This window comes from Neovison vison, chromosome 1 (assembly GCF_020171115.1).
Source record: "Neovison vison isolate M4711 chromosome 1, ASM_NN_V1, whole genome shotgun sequence".
Taxonomy (NCBI): domain Eukaryota; kingdom Metazoa; phylum Chordata; class Mammalia; order Carnivora; family Mustelidae; genus Neogale; species Neogale vison.
The window spans coordinates 147,305,914-147,323,578 of NC_058091.1; the positions used below are offsets into that span (position 1 = coordinate 147,305,914).

The 17,665-nt window shown below is 45.0% G+C and overlaps 4 protein-coding genes across 4 annotated transcripts; 2 read left to right on the forward strand and 2 right to left on the reverse strand.

Moving 5' to 3' along the window:
• Nucleotides 1–5,541: 5,541 nt before the first annotated feature.
• LOC122914129 (histone H2B type 1-B) lies at nucleotides 5,542–6,019 on the reverse strand. Its single transcript, XM_044260769.1, has one exon. It carries the CDS (start codon nucleotides 5,981–5,983, stop codon nucleotides 5,603–5,605), a length of 381 nt encoding a protein of 126 aa, XP_044116704.1. The 5' UTR covers nucleotides 5,984–6,019; the 3' UTR covers nucleotides 5,542–5,602.
• Nucleotides 6,020–6,310: 291 nt separating this feature from the next.
• Nucleotides 6,311–6,984, forward strand: LOC122913909 (histone H2A type 1-B). Its single transcript, XM_044260556.1, has one exon. It carries the CDS (start codon nucleotides 6,345–6,347, stop codon nucleotides 6,735–6,737), a length of 393 nt encoding a protein of 130 aa, XP_044116491.1. The 5' UTR covers nucleotides 6,311–6,344; the 3' UTR covers nucleotides 6,738–6,984.
• A 689-nt stretch (nucleotides 6,985–7,673) lies between these two features.
• Nucleotides 7,674–8,084, forward strand: LOC122913823 (histone H3.1). Its single transcript, XM_044260457.1, has one exon. The coding sequence runs from the start codon at nucleotides 7,674–7,676 to the stop codon at nucleotides 8,082–8,084; it is 411 nt and encodes a 136-aa protein (XP_044116392.1).
• Nucleotides 8,085–9,405: 1,321 nt separating this feature from the next.
• LOC122913716 (histone H1.2) lies at nucleotides 9,406–16,363 on the reverse strand. Its single transcript, XM_044260358.1, has 4 exons — nucleotides 15,714–16,363; nucleotides 13,474–13,664; nucleotides 10,084–10,135; nucleotides 9,406–9,881 (listed from the first exon to the last, which is right to left on the reverse strand). The coding sequence occupies exons 1-4, from the start codon at nucleotides 16,349–16,351 to the stop codon at nucleotides 9,854–9,856; spliced, it is 909 nt and encodes a 302-aa protein (XP_044116293.1). The 5' UTR covers nucleotides 16,352–16,363; the 3' UTR covers nucleotides 9,406–9,853.
• Between the last annotated feature and the right edge of the window lie 1,302 nt (nucleotides 16,364–17,665).

Sequence of the window (17,665 nt, forward strand, 5' to 3'; positions counted from 1 at the left end):
TACAATTCTCATGAGTTTTCTAAATTATGTTTAGAAGCTAAATTTCTTATATTATCTGATGTGGTTCTTGATGTACATAGAGGAAATATTTCAGAGAGTTATATTATAAACAAGAGAGGGTAAAAATATTTAAAAGAAAACAAGCTTTCTAAGGTTGAACTGGTAACATGTAGATACCAGTAGACCGTGATTTTGTGTGCATGTAATATCTAGAGCAATCACTAAAAAACTATCCAAAGACCATAGATGAATCAAATTCAAATTGTCTCAAGAAAATATTCATGTAGCCCACAGGAAAACTGGAACTAGAAAACAGAGAAATGAACAATAGCGAGGGAAAATTAAAAGCAAACCAACAAAATACCCACCAGAAAACAAAAATTTAAATGGCAAACATAAAGCCTAACACGTAAGGGAGGAAAATTTTTCCTAAACCCTTTTAGAGTCCCTGGCTGGGTGTGATAATTAAACTGACAAAGATAAACTGGCAGGAGAAAAGCATACAAATTTTATTGGAATTTTTACATGTACGTGGGAGCCTTCCTAAAAAAAATGAAGACCTAAAGAAGTGACCAAAGCAGGAAGCTTAAAGTGAAAAGACAAGAGCACCTGGGTGGCTTAGTGGCTTAAGCCACTGCCTTCGGCTCAGGTCATGATCTCCGGGTCCTGGGATCGAGCCCTGCATTAGGCTTTCTGCTTGATGGGGAGCCTGCTTCCCCTTCTCTCTCTCTCTCTCTGCCTACTTGTGATCTCTCTTTCTGTGTGTCAAATAAATGAATAAAATCTTAAAAAAAAAAAGAACTGAAAGGACAAAGGGGTTTGGGCAATAAGTAGTAAATGGCGAAGAAGTAACAAGGTTTATTCAGAGTCTTCTCAGTCCTAAATTCTGTTTTCTGGTGATGTTTTTCTAATCCTGCCTTTAGGGAAGAGGGGTGAGGGAGAGGAAGTCAAAGTAACCTTGCTTTGCTGTTTTCCCAAACACCTCTATCTTAAGATATTCAGTATGTCCAAGTGCCATCTTTTGAGGTAATATGTCCTGAACCCCCTCAAGGTCAATCATTGCATTAAATGTATATGGTCTAAATACATCCATTAAAAAACAGAGACTGGCTGATTTGATAAAAGTACAGGCTCCAAATTGATGCTATTGTGGGGAGGAAAAATCGTTTTCCCTCTACCCTTCTAGATTGTTAGCTGAGACCCTCCCCGCCCCCCAGTAATATAAGACAGCTTAACAGGAGGAAACAGAGCTTTAAAAAAAAAAAAAAAAAGGAAAAAAAAAGTTTAATAACGCGTGTACCTCCTGTATGCAAGTGGGAGACCCAAGAAGTACTGAGTAACGCCTCAAATGGCCCCGAGCCATCACCTTAAATACCATCTCCAGCTAAAGGCAAAACATGTTCAGGGTGGAGGGTGGGGAGGACAGTTTGGGGAGGTTACCAGGCAAAGCACAGTAAACAAGGCTACGGTTGCTAGGCAGATTTAAGTTTTTGTCTTTTCCACTGGGTTCTTACAGTTTTAGTCATCCTTCTTTTCCAGGCACAGAGAGGGATACACTCTTGCAAACTCAGATTTCCCCTGTAAATGTAAATTTCTCTTACAAAAGGCTAACTTTTTTTACTAGGTTTTCAAAGCTTTTTTAATGTCTGCTATTTAAAAAAAAAATCACTTTAGGTAATCTTTCTGCCAAAGAGGCATATTTTAGGGTGCAAATAATGCTCCCCTTCACTCTTGACAGGAACACACTTCAAATATAACTGTCCATACAGGTTGAAATGACAGGGTAGAGCTAGAAAAACCTTGCAAATATCAACCAAAGGAATCAAGGGTGCTTATATTAATATCACATAGGTAAATGGGAGCAAAGAAATTTACCAGAGATAGAAAAGGACATTACAGAATGACAAAAGGGTCAGTCTAATAAGAAAACCAAGAAATCCTTTTAAAAAAATTATTTATTTGACAGAGAGAGGGAAAGAGCATAAGCAGGGGGAGTGGTAGGCAGAGGGGGAAGCAGACTCCCTGCTATGTGAGGAGCCTGACACAGGGCTTGATGCCAGGACCCTGAGATCATGACCTGAGCTGAAGGCAGAGGCTTAACCCACTGAGCAACCCAGGTGTCCCAAACCAAGTAATTCTATATGTGTAAGCACCAAATAGCAGCCTTACAAAATACGTGAGGCAAAAACTGGTAGAGCTGCGTGGCGTACTGAGCAAATCCGCAATTACAGGTAGGCAGGTCAACACCCCTCCCTCAACAATTGATACAGCAAATATATAAAAAGTTAGAAAATACACAGAACTCAGCAAGTGCCTTGTTTTCATCTGTAAACCAGCAATGGTAACGTAGAGGTGGAAAAATGTTCCCTTCCTCCTTTCTAGGTGCTTTGGCTGGTTTAATAATTATATTTCGATGCAGATCAGATTAATAGGAGAAAAGCAAATACACTTTCTTATGTCTGAGAGCAGCTCAAAGACAGGACACCCAAAAGTCAGTCAGGCAGTTGAGGCTTGTAGGCCATCCTGAACTAAGGACCCGGGGCTTCAGAGGAGAGACTGGCAATTCACAGGAAGGTAAGAATAGATGTTTAGTTCATCAGCTGTACACCCTGCCCTGCAGATAAGTCTTTCGGATTAAAAAAAGAAAGAAAAAAAAAAAAGTTATCCTTGACAATAGCTCTCTTTCTGGTACTTTTAGAATAGGCAGTTAGTGAGGGTCTATGGGGATGCCCGGAGGCCAGCAAGGAGGAGGCCACGGTCAGCTGTGGGGAGGGTCAGGGGCCCCTCCTGGCAGGATCCCACCAGGCAGGCCCAAGATGGCGGCGCCACAACACGGAACCCCTGAGCAAGGGAAGTGGAAAAAGCAGTGGGAGCAGCTCCTTCTCTCTCTCTCTCATATCTCAAGGGTATGATTTTAACTTTAATAAACCTTTCCACCTGTGTCCCTTGTCCTCTGTGTTGCACATCTGTCCTTGAATTCTTTTTTGTGACAAGACCAAGAACCTGGTCACCTCTTCGGGATGTGCAGAGTAGAGGCCCCGGGGCCAGGGTTTCCCCGTTTACCTGGCAACAAGATCTCTATTAAATTTTAAAGGATAAGAAAAAGTATGATCTCATATGACATTCACATATCTATATGCATAGAGACCCGTATATGTATGTATGTGTATGTGTGTGTGTCTATATATAGACACACACAAAGTAAAATTTCCAGAAGATTGATGGCAAAAATGTCCTGGGTAATGGAATTGATTTTCATTTGTTTATTTGAAATTATTTGTGGTGGTTGTTATTTTAAAATAACGGGCAGGTATTGTTTTACAAAGAAGTTAAAAAGAACTGACTTAAATGTGTATATTATTTAATGGAAATGAAAAGCCAAGAAGAAAGACATCAGATGTTGCAGAGAGATGCTGAAGGCAGAACTGAGAAGTCTGTGTCCTCTCATCTGCCAGGAAGCAGGGCCAGGGCATTCTATTTCTAACTGTGCCCTCTTTCCCAAATCATGAACACTTTCTGGACCCCCTGTTAGGTGTCTTTTCCAAATTTTCAACCTCCCTCCAAATTAAAAGCCTCTCCAGCCCCACCCCCTCTGTCTTGTTCTTGGCACCCAGAACTTAGCCCAGAGCATCTCCCCTTTCCTTCAGGGACAGATCCAGATCGGGGACAGATCGAGCTCTTGTCTCCAGCTCATCTTCCTTGGACAGGAAGGCAGCTAAAACTTCCCCATGGCTGCAAGGATAATCAGGAAAGTAATACAAGCTATTTTTTTCTCATTTGTTTTTTTACTCAGAAATTCCCTTTCTGGAGAAAAATGCGGATGTTTTATTAGGGAAGAGGGTGTATAAAACCTTGTAGTATTTCACTTGGATGGCTCGCCTGCTGGCTCTGCTGTGTCCAAAACTGGCCTCCCATCATATGCAGCTGGAGAGATTTTATGAGTTTTTTCTGTTTTCTCACCATTCCTCATTATAGATCCATAGTCTACCCCACAGTCCAGGCATCTGATTTTTTTTCCTTTTTTTTTTTTTAAATTCTCCTTTCACTTGTTAGAGGTCAGCCGGTATTCAGTACAGATGGCAAAAAGGCCTAGGTCTGAGTCTACAAACCCCAGTTTAGTTTGAACTTGTCAAATAAGGGTCAAGTTTTACGTAAAGAATCAAATGTTAGGAAGGAAGGGGAGTATGGAAGGAGAGAGGAGAGGGGAGATGAAAGGTAGAAAGCAAACAGGTAGGCAAGAGTTTTGAAGGACGAGATGAGGAAGAAATTATCCCTACCTCAGACCGTTTTGAACACGATGAGAAATATTACCACCTAGATCTCACCTTGCCAGGGTCAGAACATAAAGGTCAGTGATTTTTAACGTGTTGGCTGAGTTTGATAATTTAAAAAAAAAAAAAAAAGGAAGGGGGGTAGGGAGAATATGTCTTTTTATAATTATTAATTTTTAAGGCCGGGGTCTCATTCACAGCTATATTTTGTGTTGCTGAGACTTGAAGTACTCATACAGTGGTGGGCTGACATTTGAGATCTGGGAAAAGATCATTTAAAGTTAAATTTTCTTCATAAAGGGGTCCTTTTAAAGAAATTCTATTGTACATTTTATCTCTTCATCCAAAGTCACTGTTGTGTGTCAACTACATAAAATGCTCATAGACTGATGAAAAAAATACCGTTTTCCTTTTTTTCACCCGCAGTCAACAGCTGAATCCTACCCATTCTCCTCTCTTCCCCCAGTCCCGGACATAGACCTGCCACATTACCTCCTCTTCATCAAGGCATTTTCTGTCTTTACAGGATTATTTTTGGAGTCTGGTGTCTTTGATAAAGGTTTACCAAGAAAAAACAGCACATCTTCCTCTCCAACCCAGGCCCTCCTTGCCAGCCAGTAAGGTGGCGCGATAGGGAAGAGCGGGAAATTCAAAACTTTTGTCCTTCTTAGAGCTGGACGGCCACACCCACCCCCCACCCCCGCCCTCCTAGTGACATTCTCGAAAAGCCATTAACACTCAGAATGGGAAATGGACCTCGGCATCTTGGGACGCAAGAAAAATTGAAACGGGTGTAGATTGGCTGTTGCCATCGGTAGACAATTCTAGTGTGAAACTAGAGTTAATTCCCTTTAAACTGTGCAAAGAGCTTGAGGTATATCTCAGAAGTGCCCATGAGAACCACGGGCGTCTATCTACCCAGTGTTTTACTCAAGGGAATTCAGGGTCCAGGTATAAGCCCTACCTCTTTCCCGCAGCCCAGATCTCGCCCTCTTCCCAACAGCGAGTCTCAATTAGTCATGCCCTGAGAGTCCCTCTATTCTGAAAACCTTTAACACTTCTTTACCCTGCAGGAAAACCCCCTTTTTTTCAGAAACGTAAACACTGGGAAAAAAAGAGTGAGCACTTACAAGCATCCGGAGCTTTAGGGGAAAACAGAACCTGGGATGAAAAAAGGGTGAAATCAAAGATCACTGTTGGAGGAGATTCCTTAAGACTCAAGCTGTAGTGGCAGACTTGTACTTAACACTGCAACGAAGTGGTGGTTACAGGTCTTTATTGATAAAGTGGGTGGCTCTGAAAAGAGCCTTTGGGGTTGAATCACAAGCCGCTTACTTGGAGCTGGTGTACTTGGTGACGGCCTTGGTGCCCTCGGACACGGCGTGCTTGGCCAGCTCCCCGGGCAGCAGCAGGCGCACGGCCGTCTGGATCTCCCTGGACGTGATGGTCGAGCGCTTGTTGTAGTGCGCCAGGCGGGACGCCTCGCCCGCGATGCGCTCGAAGATGTCGTTGACGAACGAGTTCATGATGCCCATGGCCTTGGACGAGATGCCCGTGTCGGGGTGCACCTGCTTCAGCACCTTGTACACGTAGATGGAATAGCTCTCCTTGCGGCTGCGTTTGCGTTTTTTGCCGTCCTTCTTCTGCGCCTTAGTAATGGCTTTTTTGGAGCCCTTCTTCGGAGCCGGAGCAGATTTGGAAGGCTCAGGCATGGCTTTTCCCTATGAGTTGTAGAAACGCGAACCGCACTCACCACAACAAAGGTTAGTGTTGTGAAAGGTCCAGAGCTCATTCTTTTATAGTTCCTCAATGCAAATGAAGTTTCAAGAATTGTCACTTCTGATTGGATAAAATGGGAGATGTCTCGTTCTGAGGAGGGGTTTATGCAAATAAGGGATAAGCAGTCTCTCTTTCTATTGGATACACAGACTAACATTGTTTGACCAATGGGATAGCTTGTAGGCTCATCCCTGAGCTGTCTATAAAAGAGGTTTGGGGCGGGGGGCAGGTGGTAGGTGCAAACGTGTTTTCAGTTTCTGGGTTGTTTTGGCTGTTGAGCTAATTTAAGTCGACATGTCTGGCCGTGGAAAGCAAGGGGGTAAAGCCCGGGCCAAAGCGAAGACTCGGTCATCCCGAGCCGGCCTGCAGTTTCCTGTCGGCCGCGTGCACCGCCTGCTCCGCAAGGGCAACTACTCGGAGCGCGTCGGGGCCGGCGCGCCCGTGTACCTGGCGGCCGTGCTCGAGTACCTGACGGCCGAGATCCTGGAGCTGGCGGGCAACGCGGCGCGCGACAACAAGAAGACGCGCATCATCCCGCGCCACCTGCAGCTGGCCATCCGCAACGACGAGGAGCTCAACAAGCTGCTGGGCCGCGTCACCATCGCGCAGGGCGGCGTGCTGCCCAACATCCAGGCCGTGCTGCTGCCCAAGAAGACCGAGAGCCACCACAAGGCCAAGGGCAAATAAAAATTTAGCCCAGGTCGCACGCATTTTATACTACAGCAAAAAAAAGGCTCTTTTCAGAGCCATCCATATTTTCACAAGAATGGCTGATAACCAAGTTTGTGCTACCTTGGTAGAACCAATCCTGAGTAAATCTGTAAAAAGAAAAATTGAAACTTAAGAAAACAGGTCATCTATGGGCTGAGTGTGTACCCGAAGTTTAAGTTCGCTACAAGAAGTTCAAGGGGCTAAGATGTACAAGCAGAGAAGAGATTTGCTTTTGATCAGTAATAAAGTTGCACAAGCTTTTCGAGTTTTCAGTTTAGGGAAAAATTTCATCCTAACAAAAAAGCTATCATTCATTCCGGTACACTTTTGTATGTAGCATTAGTAGGTCCGGTGCTTTACGTGCGACATTCCAAATACACCCAGGAACGCTGCCATGTAATTTCATACGAGAAGACTTGGTATTAGGAGAGCTATAATGACCTAAGATCTAGGAGGAGGCAGTCCAGGCTACCCGAGATCTACTTCAAAATAACTAGCCCAACTGTCTAGAGGAGGGGGTAACATGACAAAATTGTACTCAGTGAAGTGTGCAGACCGGCAGGATTGATAACCTCCAAGCCCGTGGAGAACTGGGGGAATCTCAGATTCACTTACATTTACAGAACCACACAGATTACATTTAACATGTTTCTTAAAAGGCTGGCTACGGCTCCTGTGCTTCATGAAAGCATAAAGCAATCTGAATATTCGCACTGAAAGGAGGTAGAGAGGTGGCGTTATTCATCCAATCGGATTCTCCAGTAACTCATCAATGTGGCTACCGTTAGACCAATGATTTCATCGCGCGGTTCTTTTGAAAAACTACGAGGCCAATCAGAATGCCTCTTACTGTATATAAAGGAATCTTCGCCTTTGCTCCGCAGACTCTCTGTGTGTGTTTAGTTCTTCCCAATGGCTCGCACGAAGCAGACGGCGCGCAAGTCGACCGGCGGCAAGGCCCCGCGCAAGCAGCTGGCCACCAAGGCGGCCCGCAAGAGCGCGCCGGCCACGGGCGGCGTGAAGAAGCCGCACCGCTACCGGCCCGGCACGGTGGCCCTGCGCGAGATCCGGCGCTACCAGAAGTCCACCGAGCTGCTGATCCGCAAGCTGCCGTTCCAGCGGCTGGTGCGCGAGATCGCGCAGGACTTCAAGACCGACCTGCGCTTCCAGAGCTCGGCCGTCATGGCGCTGCAGGAGGCGTGCGAGGCCTACCTGGTGGGGCTCTTCGAGGACACCAACCTCTGCGCCATCCACGCCAAGCGCGTCACCATCATGCCCAAGGACATCCAGCTGGCGCGCCGCATCCGCGGCGAGAGGGCGTAAAACAAACTGCCAGTTGCAAAAGGCTCTTTTCAGAGCCACCCACTATTTCTTGAAAGGGGTTGTAACTTACGGCTCCAACTACAGAAACAAAGTTTATTTGCCACGGAAATGATTTTTGACGTGGACGTTTTTAGTACAAGGTATATTTGAGTGTTAACTGGCCGAATATTCCAGGTTCCTTTATCCGGCTTCAGCAGACCTGTTAAAGAATTGCTGTTTAAGATGCATTTACCATTCCTGGGTGACATGATTGTAATTTTCTAGAGCCGTTAGACAAACTTCACATGGGCAACCAGGAATAGAGTGCAAACTAAGCTTGCAGTTGGACTCTTGTCTCCAGGGAGTTTTCTCTTTTTACGTTTGCAGTGCGGTTCCTAGAACCCCTTTATAATGGTTTACTTTGGCCTGTTCAGTTCCGACTTCACAGTGAATACCATTTAGTCAGTTGAGTTTGTAGAGGGTCCTGACCACCCCCTGTAAAAGCTTTTATTCCAATTAACATAACAGAAGCAAGTCTAACAGCAGTATCCTTACTGTTTCCAGTAATCCACAAAACATTTCATGTATCCTGACTTCAGAATCTCGTATTGGTCTGAGAAGGGACCAGGTGACAGAAACAGACTTCTGTACTCACCAGAAGACACCCACTAAATACATATATGCAATAAAACAAAAGATTTACCTATCATTATCCGAAGTTTCTCTGCCTACACAACTTAAAATCAGTGGGATGTGATTCTGACAGGCTGTTACCTAGAGTTTCTCCTACCCACGTCACCCCCCCTTTTTAAAAAGTGGTTTTTTGTTTGTTTTTAAGGTTTTATTAATTTGACATAAGAGATCACAAGTAGGCAGAGAGGCAGGCAGGGGCGTGAGGGATGAGGGGTAGGGGGTGGGGAGCAGGCTCCCCGCTGAGCAGAGAGCCTGATGCAGGACTCGATTCCAGGACCCTGAGATCATAACCTGAGCCAAAGGCAGAGGCTTACTTAACCCACTGAGCCACCCAGGCGCTCTCCATGTCCCCTTTTAATAAACGCAAAATCATTCACTAAAGTGATACTTTCTTTAATTTTCTAGGTATAAAGTTATAATAAACTGATGGTAGTTCAAGGTTTTTGAGGCCTAAAACTTACACAACTTGGCAACTCTTAATAATCACAATTCAAAATTTAAAATACAAAATAGACAGTGAACATTTATAATTGAAAGGATCCAAATTCCAATTTTACCAAAATAAAGCTGTAGCTATCACAAAGTTCAGTAAAATAGCATATTAATTTTTGAATACAATACTATAATTTTTTTGTCTTAGAATATTTTTGATGGCATACTCTGATTCCATTTTCGCTTGAAAATTATTTGAGGGCAACCCTCTTGGGTTGCCTCCCTCCTTGGAAACTTTGCGCTATTGCTCAATAAATCTTGTTTTGCTGCCCACCAAAATACACACACACACACACACACACACACGTATATTTATGTATATGTATATACACATATATATGTACAAATATTTCCTATATATACAGTGGGAAGAGAATTCAGTATTTCCTCCCAGGTAAATTGATCGCAATTTGTTTTGTACTCTTGATAACTTAGAACTGAGTTTCAGCTTCCAAACACACTACTGGTAGTGTCATTTTTAAGACTGTGTTCAAATCTGGGAACTCGTTGGTCAATCTTCTTTCATATGAGAGTTGTAAAATTTGGAAGGATTCTTCATGCACTAGCTTTCAGCTCTATACGTTTCAAATCTTGATTCATCCATACTATACACCTTTACTGCCGCTGCAGTTGCTGCAAGTACACAGATATCATTCTATGCATCTAGCACAACATCTTGTCTGAAATCCAGGTTTGTCAGTGAGCAGTAGGAGTACACACCATGAAACCACTCTTCCAACTGATTGGCTAGAACTGAACTATATGTGAGCACATCTGCGAATTTTATATCTTGCTAATCCTAAACTAAACATATAGGAAGTAAATTTTCTCTTACCTAAATCCAAATGTGTTCATCGGAATCCCCATGTAATCAGACGAAAGGTGCACTGGAATACACAAGGGAAAATTGAGTGGCAACAAACAACAGGTGTAGCCCGCTGTGAATAAAATATCTTAATATTGAAATTTTAAAAAAAGAGAGAGAGACCAAGTGAATACACTCCCAAGGGCCTAACATTTGAGTTTCATTAGCTTCAGAGTAAATGTGCTTCTGAACACTTTCTGTGCTTTTCTAAATTATACACGGCCTTCGCCTGCTCTCCGATCACTCTCTTCTAGCACTAGGAATTGAGAATCGCTAGTTTGGGATGACATGTAGGCCTCTGGGATAACCCAAGCTTGGCTTTGCATGCTGCTTTGGATGGTGGTACCATTCTCAGAGATACCAGAAGGACAAAACTTACCAGGAAGGATATAAAGTCAACTCCGAGCAATTTGAACCCTTTCCGTGTGAACATGAGTTCCCTGGAACAATACTGCAGGATGTTACGGTTCTATTCTGGACTGCATATCATCTTCCTTTAAGAGGTCCCCATGGGAGGAACAATAAAACCAAGTTTTCACTGGAGACAGTCGAATAGCTAACCTTCATAGTTTTCCATAGGTCAAGTACCATGTGAACTGATTGGCCTGAATTGTTATATGCCATTTCTTACTTTTTTGTTTTGTTTTGTTTTTGTTTTAAAGGAGGCTCCATGTCCAGCATGGGGCCCAATACAGGGCTCAAACTCATAACACTGAGATTAAGACCTGAGCTGAAATCAAGAGTCAGATGCTCAATGGACTGAACCACCCAGGCACCCTGATGTCACTCTTGATGTAACACTGAAAGTCAAGTTCTCTCACTGTGTCCATTTTACAGAGCAAGAACTTTAGTCTAAGACATTTTAGTTAATTAGCCAAATTCATACTACTAATAAATATAATTGACAGGCAATGTCACAGCAAACCTACACTCTAAATATCTTCTGATCAATAAGATTGCCCAGAAAGGGATTCTTAGAGCTAGCTGCTCCTGTCACACAGATTAGGCTGGATGTCTTAAGATATGCGGTGGCCTGGACTTGGGCTACCTTCTGTTGTCAGAGTCCTCTGCTCAGTGGCCTGGTATGAGATGAGGTGGATAGGGATGCTCTCTGGGCCTCGGGACCAGGTCAGAATAATCATTTCCTTGGAAACATCTAGATTTTGCTATAGAGCAAGTATTTGCTTGTGTCTTACCCACAGTGTTTACTATGGACCTATATTGTCCATGATAGTAACCACTAGCCATGGATAGCTATCCTGCACCTGAAATGTGGCTAGTCCAAATTGGGATGAGCTTTAAGGGTAAACTATATACCAGGTTTCAAAGAGCTGTCTGAAAAATAGAATAAAAAAACCTCCTTAATATTTTTTATATTAGATAACTTGTTGAACTGGTATTTCTATTATAGTGAGTTAAAATACTATTAAAAGAGATTTATGTGTTTCTTTTCTACTTCTTTAAATGTGGCTACTAGAAAATGTCAAATAAGTGATACAACTCTTACTGTATTTCTGAGGAAAAGCACTAGCATACAGAGGATAGTTACACTGGCTCACTGATTGAAAACTAACAAGCTATATTCTTGATATCACCAATCCCCAGTATTAGTGACACCTACGTGCTGTGACAAGGTGTTTGACAGTAAGTGGAGAGGGATGAGCAACAGTGTTTGGCACATTGTAAATTAGAGCTCAGAAAAGCTGGCTCTCAGCACTCCTGTTCCCACTGGGCCCTAAATCCCTTCTCCACTGTGATGTAGAGTGATCTCAGAGGAGTGATCTCACTCCTCTAATGATGTAATCTTGCTTCTCCTGGACCTATTCATCTCTGGTATGAGTTCCAACCCAAAGTTACTTTCTGTACTTCCCTTAGGCATAGAATAATACCTAGAACTTTGCTTATGAGAAGTAATAGGATATTTTATTTTTCAGCCATGAGAGCTCTGTGTATGGGCAGGAGAAAAAAAAAAAAAAGCTTGCATTATAATACATTACAATTATATTGCATTATAATGCATTAGAAGTAGACTTTAATTTCTGTGTTACTCACATTTTTGTCATACATGGACACGAGATCGTGAATTTTCATTGTTGAATTATCAACCAGAAATTTAGTTTATGCAGTATTCATTGTCAGTTTTGGCTAATCAGGCATGTTTGGGCAATTATTTGAATATATTATTGCCATTATCAGTATGATCATAGTAAGTAGAATGTTGAAAATGATAACATTAATAATGTCAAAATAAAATATAAACTTCATAAATTAGAAATCAAAGACAAGGACTTTTTTCTTAAAGCGGCCAAATTGGAGTCTAATGAATGGCTTACAGTATCGGACTTAAGCCAGGCCACTTTGTGAACACTGGTGAGGGAATGGAACAAATTCGAAGAAACATTACTGAAGATTTTATCTAAAGTCTAGGTGACATTAGAGACTTTTACAACTTTTAGCTCTCCACGAATGAACTCTCCCTACACCCTACTAGAGAAGGGCAATTGTTTGTTCTTGAGGAATACATTTCATTTGAAAGTAATGGATGCCCATTACCTAAGGAGACATGTTTGCAGGAGACGTTCAGTGTTAGGGTCAACTGCAAGTATATAACCTCCAAAGGTATGCGGACTTAACAGCATCTGAAGAGGAAAGGAAGCGTGGAAGTACGCTACGCTCGACTGAGGACGAACTGTGCTTCTATTTGGAGTGTCTTAAGTCTCCTGATTGCTACAACTTGACCCAACCTGAGCCAAGAGAGGTGACCCTAGTGGCAGGAGTTGAGACGGCTAGGAGAACCAAGAACTCCAATGTTAGGAGCACAGACAATAACCCTCTAGGCATCTCTTGGCTCCATTTTGGTCTTTTTAGTCCCCAGCCTTCTTGGTTTCTCCTAGAGAATGCCTAAGAAATCAGTTCCCTGAACATCTGTTCACCTCGTTTCTAGAACTCAATTCCAGTTTCTGGAAGACAATTGTTGATGGTTCATTTTGGCCCCGTGCCCTGTCGACCAGTCAACCATCATTTAAGGTCAGACATTTCACCAAAAATTTAAGCACAGAAGATAGTATATATTGACACCCTGACATGCAAGCTTTAAGCCAAAGACCAGGTTAGAGAAGACAGGATTATTTGGGACCAGAGGGCATTCTAGAGTTTCATTGTTCATATAGTTAACTGAGCTGTTGAAACAGGTTAGCAGGAACTGAGATGTGCCGTATGCATAGAGTTTTCAAGACATAATATGAAACGCAAAAAAGAACGTGAAATATTTTATAAATATTTTTCCATTGCTTTTATGTTGAATGAGAATATTTTGGATATATTACGTTGAATAAATTATGTTATTAACACTGATTTCACCTGTTTTTTTTTTTTCTTTCTTTCTTTCTGTGGCTATACCCAGCATTGTTCTAGAGGTTGTTAATTCACATAGGCATAGATCTCTTCCAGAACTGGGTATCTTCTTCAGTGTGCCCGTATGGGATTCTGGTACTCGAGGAATCTCAAATCTCATAGGTTGCCATTTCAACAGTAGAAAGATGACAAAATATCTGGGAATAAAGATAATAAGAAATATGAAGATATAGTTGGAGAAAATTTGAAACATTCTCCACAGGTACAAAATATTTGGGAAAAAAAGGGGAAGGAATAAAATGTTCTTGAATAGGAAAAATTCATTGTCTCCCCAAATTAATTTGTAAATTTAACATCATCCCAAAGAAATTACTGATAGGGTTTTGAGGGTTTTTTATGCATAGTGGAGGGGTGGAGAGGTGGAAGGAAGGAAGCATCTTGTATTACATTTGGAAAGGTGAAATTAACAAAAACTAGAATAACCAGGAAATTCTGAGAAAGAGCAAGGACAGGAGATGAGCTCTATCAGCTATTAGTCACAACATCTCAGTTTATTAAACATTCAACTTTTATTTTAATACCTACTATAGGCCATGTATTCTCAGCACTGAAAATAGTCCTGTGAACAATATTTAGTGTGATCACACTTGAGGAATGACAGAGACCAAAGGAACAAAGTAGAAAACCAAGAATTATTCCACCAACCCAGGGAATTTAGCCTATGATAAAGGTGGCATCTTAAAATGAGGGTGGGGCAGGAAGGGGACAGGGGGAAGACACGGAAGGATTGTATACATTTATTAAACCTTACAACAAAATACAGAGGGCTCCATGGTTTTAAATGTGAAATTAACAGCACAAAAATTACTTCGTGTAATTTATGGAAAATTGGGAAAATTGTCTTCGTGTGCGCGCGCGCGCTGCGCCCTGAAAGTAGAGGAGGTCTTTCTACTCACGACAACGGACACTAAAGCGTCCCCATTCCGTGGGAGGGGCGGTGCGGGTAGGGAGGGAACCCGTGATCGCTGCCAGTAATGCGGGAACGAATCTAGATTAACCGCTAGTTCCGTCATCGTGGCAACGGACGAAAACTGAGCAGCGGGTCCCAGAAGCCCCTGTTGCTGGAACTTAAGAAAATCCGTGTTCACCAAAATAGAAGCAGGACTAGGACTTTGTCCGGAAGAAACGCCATGAATATCAAGGAACCCGCAAATGACACCGTGGATACCAACGAAAGCCCTTCGTTAGGCGTCAGCCCCCGCCCACGCACACGTTTCCAAACAGTTTACCCATATTTTGTTCCTGGCGTCGAAACTGTTGGACTTGGGACCGCCGCACAGAAATGATTTAAAACGTCTCCGGCTTTCGGATGTTGACGTCTCCTAAAATGAGGCTCGGGACCCGCTGCCAGACAAAATGGCCGACGAAAAGCGGTTTCGGATGCCCTGAAACCCATCACACCTGTGTCCAAGGGCACGCGAGGCGAGGCGCGGGAGGGCGCGGGTGGGGTCGTGCGCCGGGGCAGGGCCGCCGCCGCCTCTGCGCGCTGTCCCCGCGAGGTACTTGGGGGCCGCGGCGCACCGGCTTGCACCGCAGAGCGCGGGACGCAGGCGCCTGCGCCCTCTCCTCCCGGCCTGGGGACTGCCCCCGGACACCCCAACTTCACTTTCCAAAACACGGTTAAGTGTCTGAAACACATACATGTTTATCAAACGGAAAGGCCCGGTTCAACCCGCCCGAGACAAAACAGCAGACTACACCCGCGGCCGGACGCCACCCAATGAAACACGCGACGAAGACCGCGGGCTGGAGGAGTGGGCCAACCCGCGAGCAGGGCGGGACTTTTGAATGAATTTCCAACCCAATCGGGGGAATCCTGAAGACAAACTGGAGGGCTTGATTTGTGGTTGTTTTCGATGTACCCGGCGCGGCGCGGGGCGGGGCTCCGGACGAGTGCGCGCCTCGGGACAGCGCTTCCGCTCCGCCGCGGGGGAGGCCACCGGGGGCACCGCAGGGCAGGGGACAAGCCCCACGGCCGCGCCGAGACCTCCCCCGCCCCGCCCTTTTCGGGTTAGCGTTAAGGCCCAAGTTACCAACCACACCCCCGCAGCCCTACCCTAGCGCTAAAAAGTTCAAGGAGAAGAGGGAATAGGATGCGCAGAGAATGCCCAGCTCTTTCTCGGGAGATGGTGGTGGCTCTGAAAAGAGCCTTTTTGGGTTTCAGAAGCAGACGTCCAACAACCTACTTCTTTTTGGGCGCAGCCTTCTTGGGCTTGGCAACCTTGGGCTTGGCAGTCTTGGGCTTCACGGCCTTGGCTGTGCTCTTGGCCGCCTTCTTGGGCTTGGCAGCCTTAGCCTTCTTCGGGCTCTTGGCCACTTTCTTGGCGACAGCCGCCGCCGCGGGCTTCTTCGCCTTCTTGGGGGTCTTCTTGGCGCTCTTCTTGGGGGCGCTGGCCCCCGCGGCCTTCTTGGGCTTCTTGGCCGCCCCGGCCGCCTTCTTGGGCTTGGCCGCGCCCGCCTTCTTGGTCTTGGGCTTGGCCTCGCCGGAGGCCGCCTTCTTGTTGAGCTTGAAGGAGCCCGAGGCGCCGGTGCCCTTGGTCTGCACCAGGATGCCCTTGCTCACCAGGCTCTTGAGGCCCAGCTTGATGCGGCTGTTGTTCTTCTCCACGTCGTAGCCGGCGGCCGCCAGCGCCTTCTTGAGCGCCGCCAGGGACACGCCGCTGCGCTCCTTGGACGCGGCGACGGCCTTGATGATCAGCTCCGACACCGGGGGGCCTGACGCCTTGCGGCGCGCCCCTGCGGGCTTTTTGGCCGTCTTCTTCTTCACCGGGGTCTTCTCCACCGGGGGGGCGGCGGCGGGAGCGGCAGGAGCGGTCTCCGACATGCTGAGGCTGTGGGACTGGGTACAAGTGGCAGAGCGCCGTGGGTGCGCCGCGGCCGGGCCGCCGTATATATAGAGCGCAGGCGCGCGCTGATTGGTGCTCCGCTCGCCCGCCTGGCTGGCAGCTCCGAGCCGCCGCTGTGCGCCCAAGTTGTGTTTGTTCCACTTCACAAAAGGGGGAAAATGTTAAGATACCCCGCACCAAATCTCCCGACTTTGGTCGGGAAAGGATCCGAGAAGCCTCAGGCTTCGTGCTCTCCATTTATTTTTTCCGCAAGCCCAAAGACAACGCGTCCAGGCGCCCCCAACTCCCCCAACTCCCAGGGAAGTCCAGGACGGTCAGAGACCACTTTCTGTTTTTCTTCTAAATTACCTGTTCGCTCCTTTGCGCCTGAAAGTTCTTTTTCTCAGGAGTGCTTGGACACATGCTGCCCTTCTTTGGGATACAAAACCGAAATGGTTTCCACCTAAGTTTTCACGATAATTCTGTTTCTTCGCAAGGGAAGTAACACAGGTCCTCTGTGAGTTCTGCGCACAGACCCACAAGAACCGTGGACTGGGACAAGGATTCCCGGGCCAGTCCAAAGCAGTTAGGGCTGGAAGAAAGGGGGTCCAGAAGCCTTGGGGGCTGCCCTGGGTCGTGGAGGGTTAGAGACTTAAATCTTAGACTTGAAGACACTGAAATTCTTTCTCAAATCCGTCTTTTCACAGATGGGGGCGGGGCACTCTCCACTTCTTCAAGGGCGAGAAATTGGGCAGTTTTTCAAAAGGTCTCAGGTTCCCCTCTGGGTTGTGCAAGGCAGGGGGTCTGACCCTCAAGAATAGGGATAATGAGGGAAGAAGGGAGACCCCCTAAGCTTAAAAATATATATATATCTATATAGATATACATATCTATCTATCTATCTATATATATATCCTCAATATACTTGGCAGCTATAAACATTGAGATGATCTGTTTTCAAAGAAAACCAGCATTTATTATTTTTATATGCTCCAGTAAAGGGATGAATTTTAGCCCATGAAAATTTTGGGTTACTTCCAGTAACAATAACTGAAGACATGTTATGCTATAGAAGGACACTCTCTAGCTAGGAATTCAAGGATCTAGACGACTTTCATGTGATACACTTTTATCAGGTGAACTATAGATCTGAAGTTGAGCAAAACAGATGGCAAAATTTTAAATAGAAACAGGAAAAGTACTGGAACATATAAATTATTACACCATTTTTTGTTGTTGATAAGAACACCTCTTCTAGCCCCCTCTGAAGCAGGTCTTACATATTCTGTTCTCAAGTTTGCTTTACTTCTTTA

Bases quoted from the DNA above. Each gene is read 5' to 3' on its own strand.
- LOC122914129 (XM_044260769.1), bottom strand. From the start codon at position 5,983: ATGCCTGAGCCTTCCAAATCTGCTCCGGCTCCGAAGAAGGGCTCCAAA.
- LOC122913909 (XM_044260556.1), top strand. From the start codon at position 6,345: ATGTCTGGCCGTGGAAAGCAAGGGGGTAAAGCCCGGGCCAAAGCGAAG.
- LOC122913823 (XM_044260457.1), top strand. From the start codon at position 7,674: ATGGCTCGCACGAAGCAGACGGCGCGCAAGTCGACCGGCGGCAAGGCC.
- LOC122913716 (XM_044260358.1), bottom strand. From the start codon at position 16,351: ATGTCGGAGACCGCTCCTGCCGCTCCCGCCGCCGCCCCCCCGGTGGAG. The intron at 13,665-15,713 runs GTAGGTTGTTGG...CTTTATTCCCAG, and splicing joins AAGGCTGCGCCCAAAAAGAA to ATATTTTGTCATCTTTCTAC. The intron at 10,136-13,473 runs GTGAAATCAGTG...TGTGTATTCCAG, and splicing joins GAAAGAAAAAAAAAAAACAG to TGCACCTTTCGTCTGATTAC.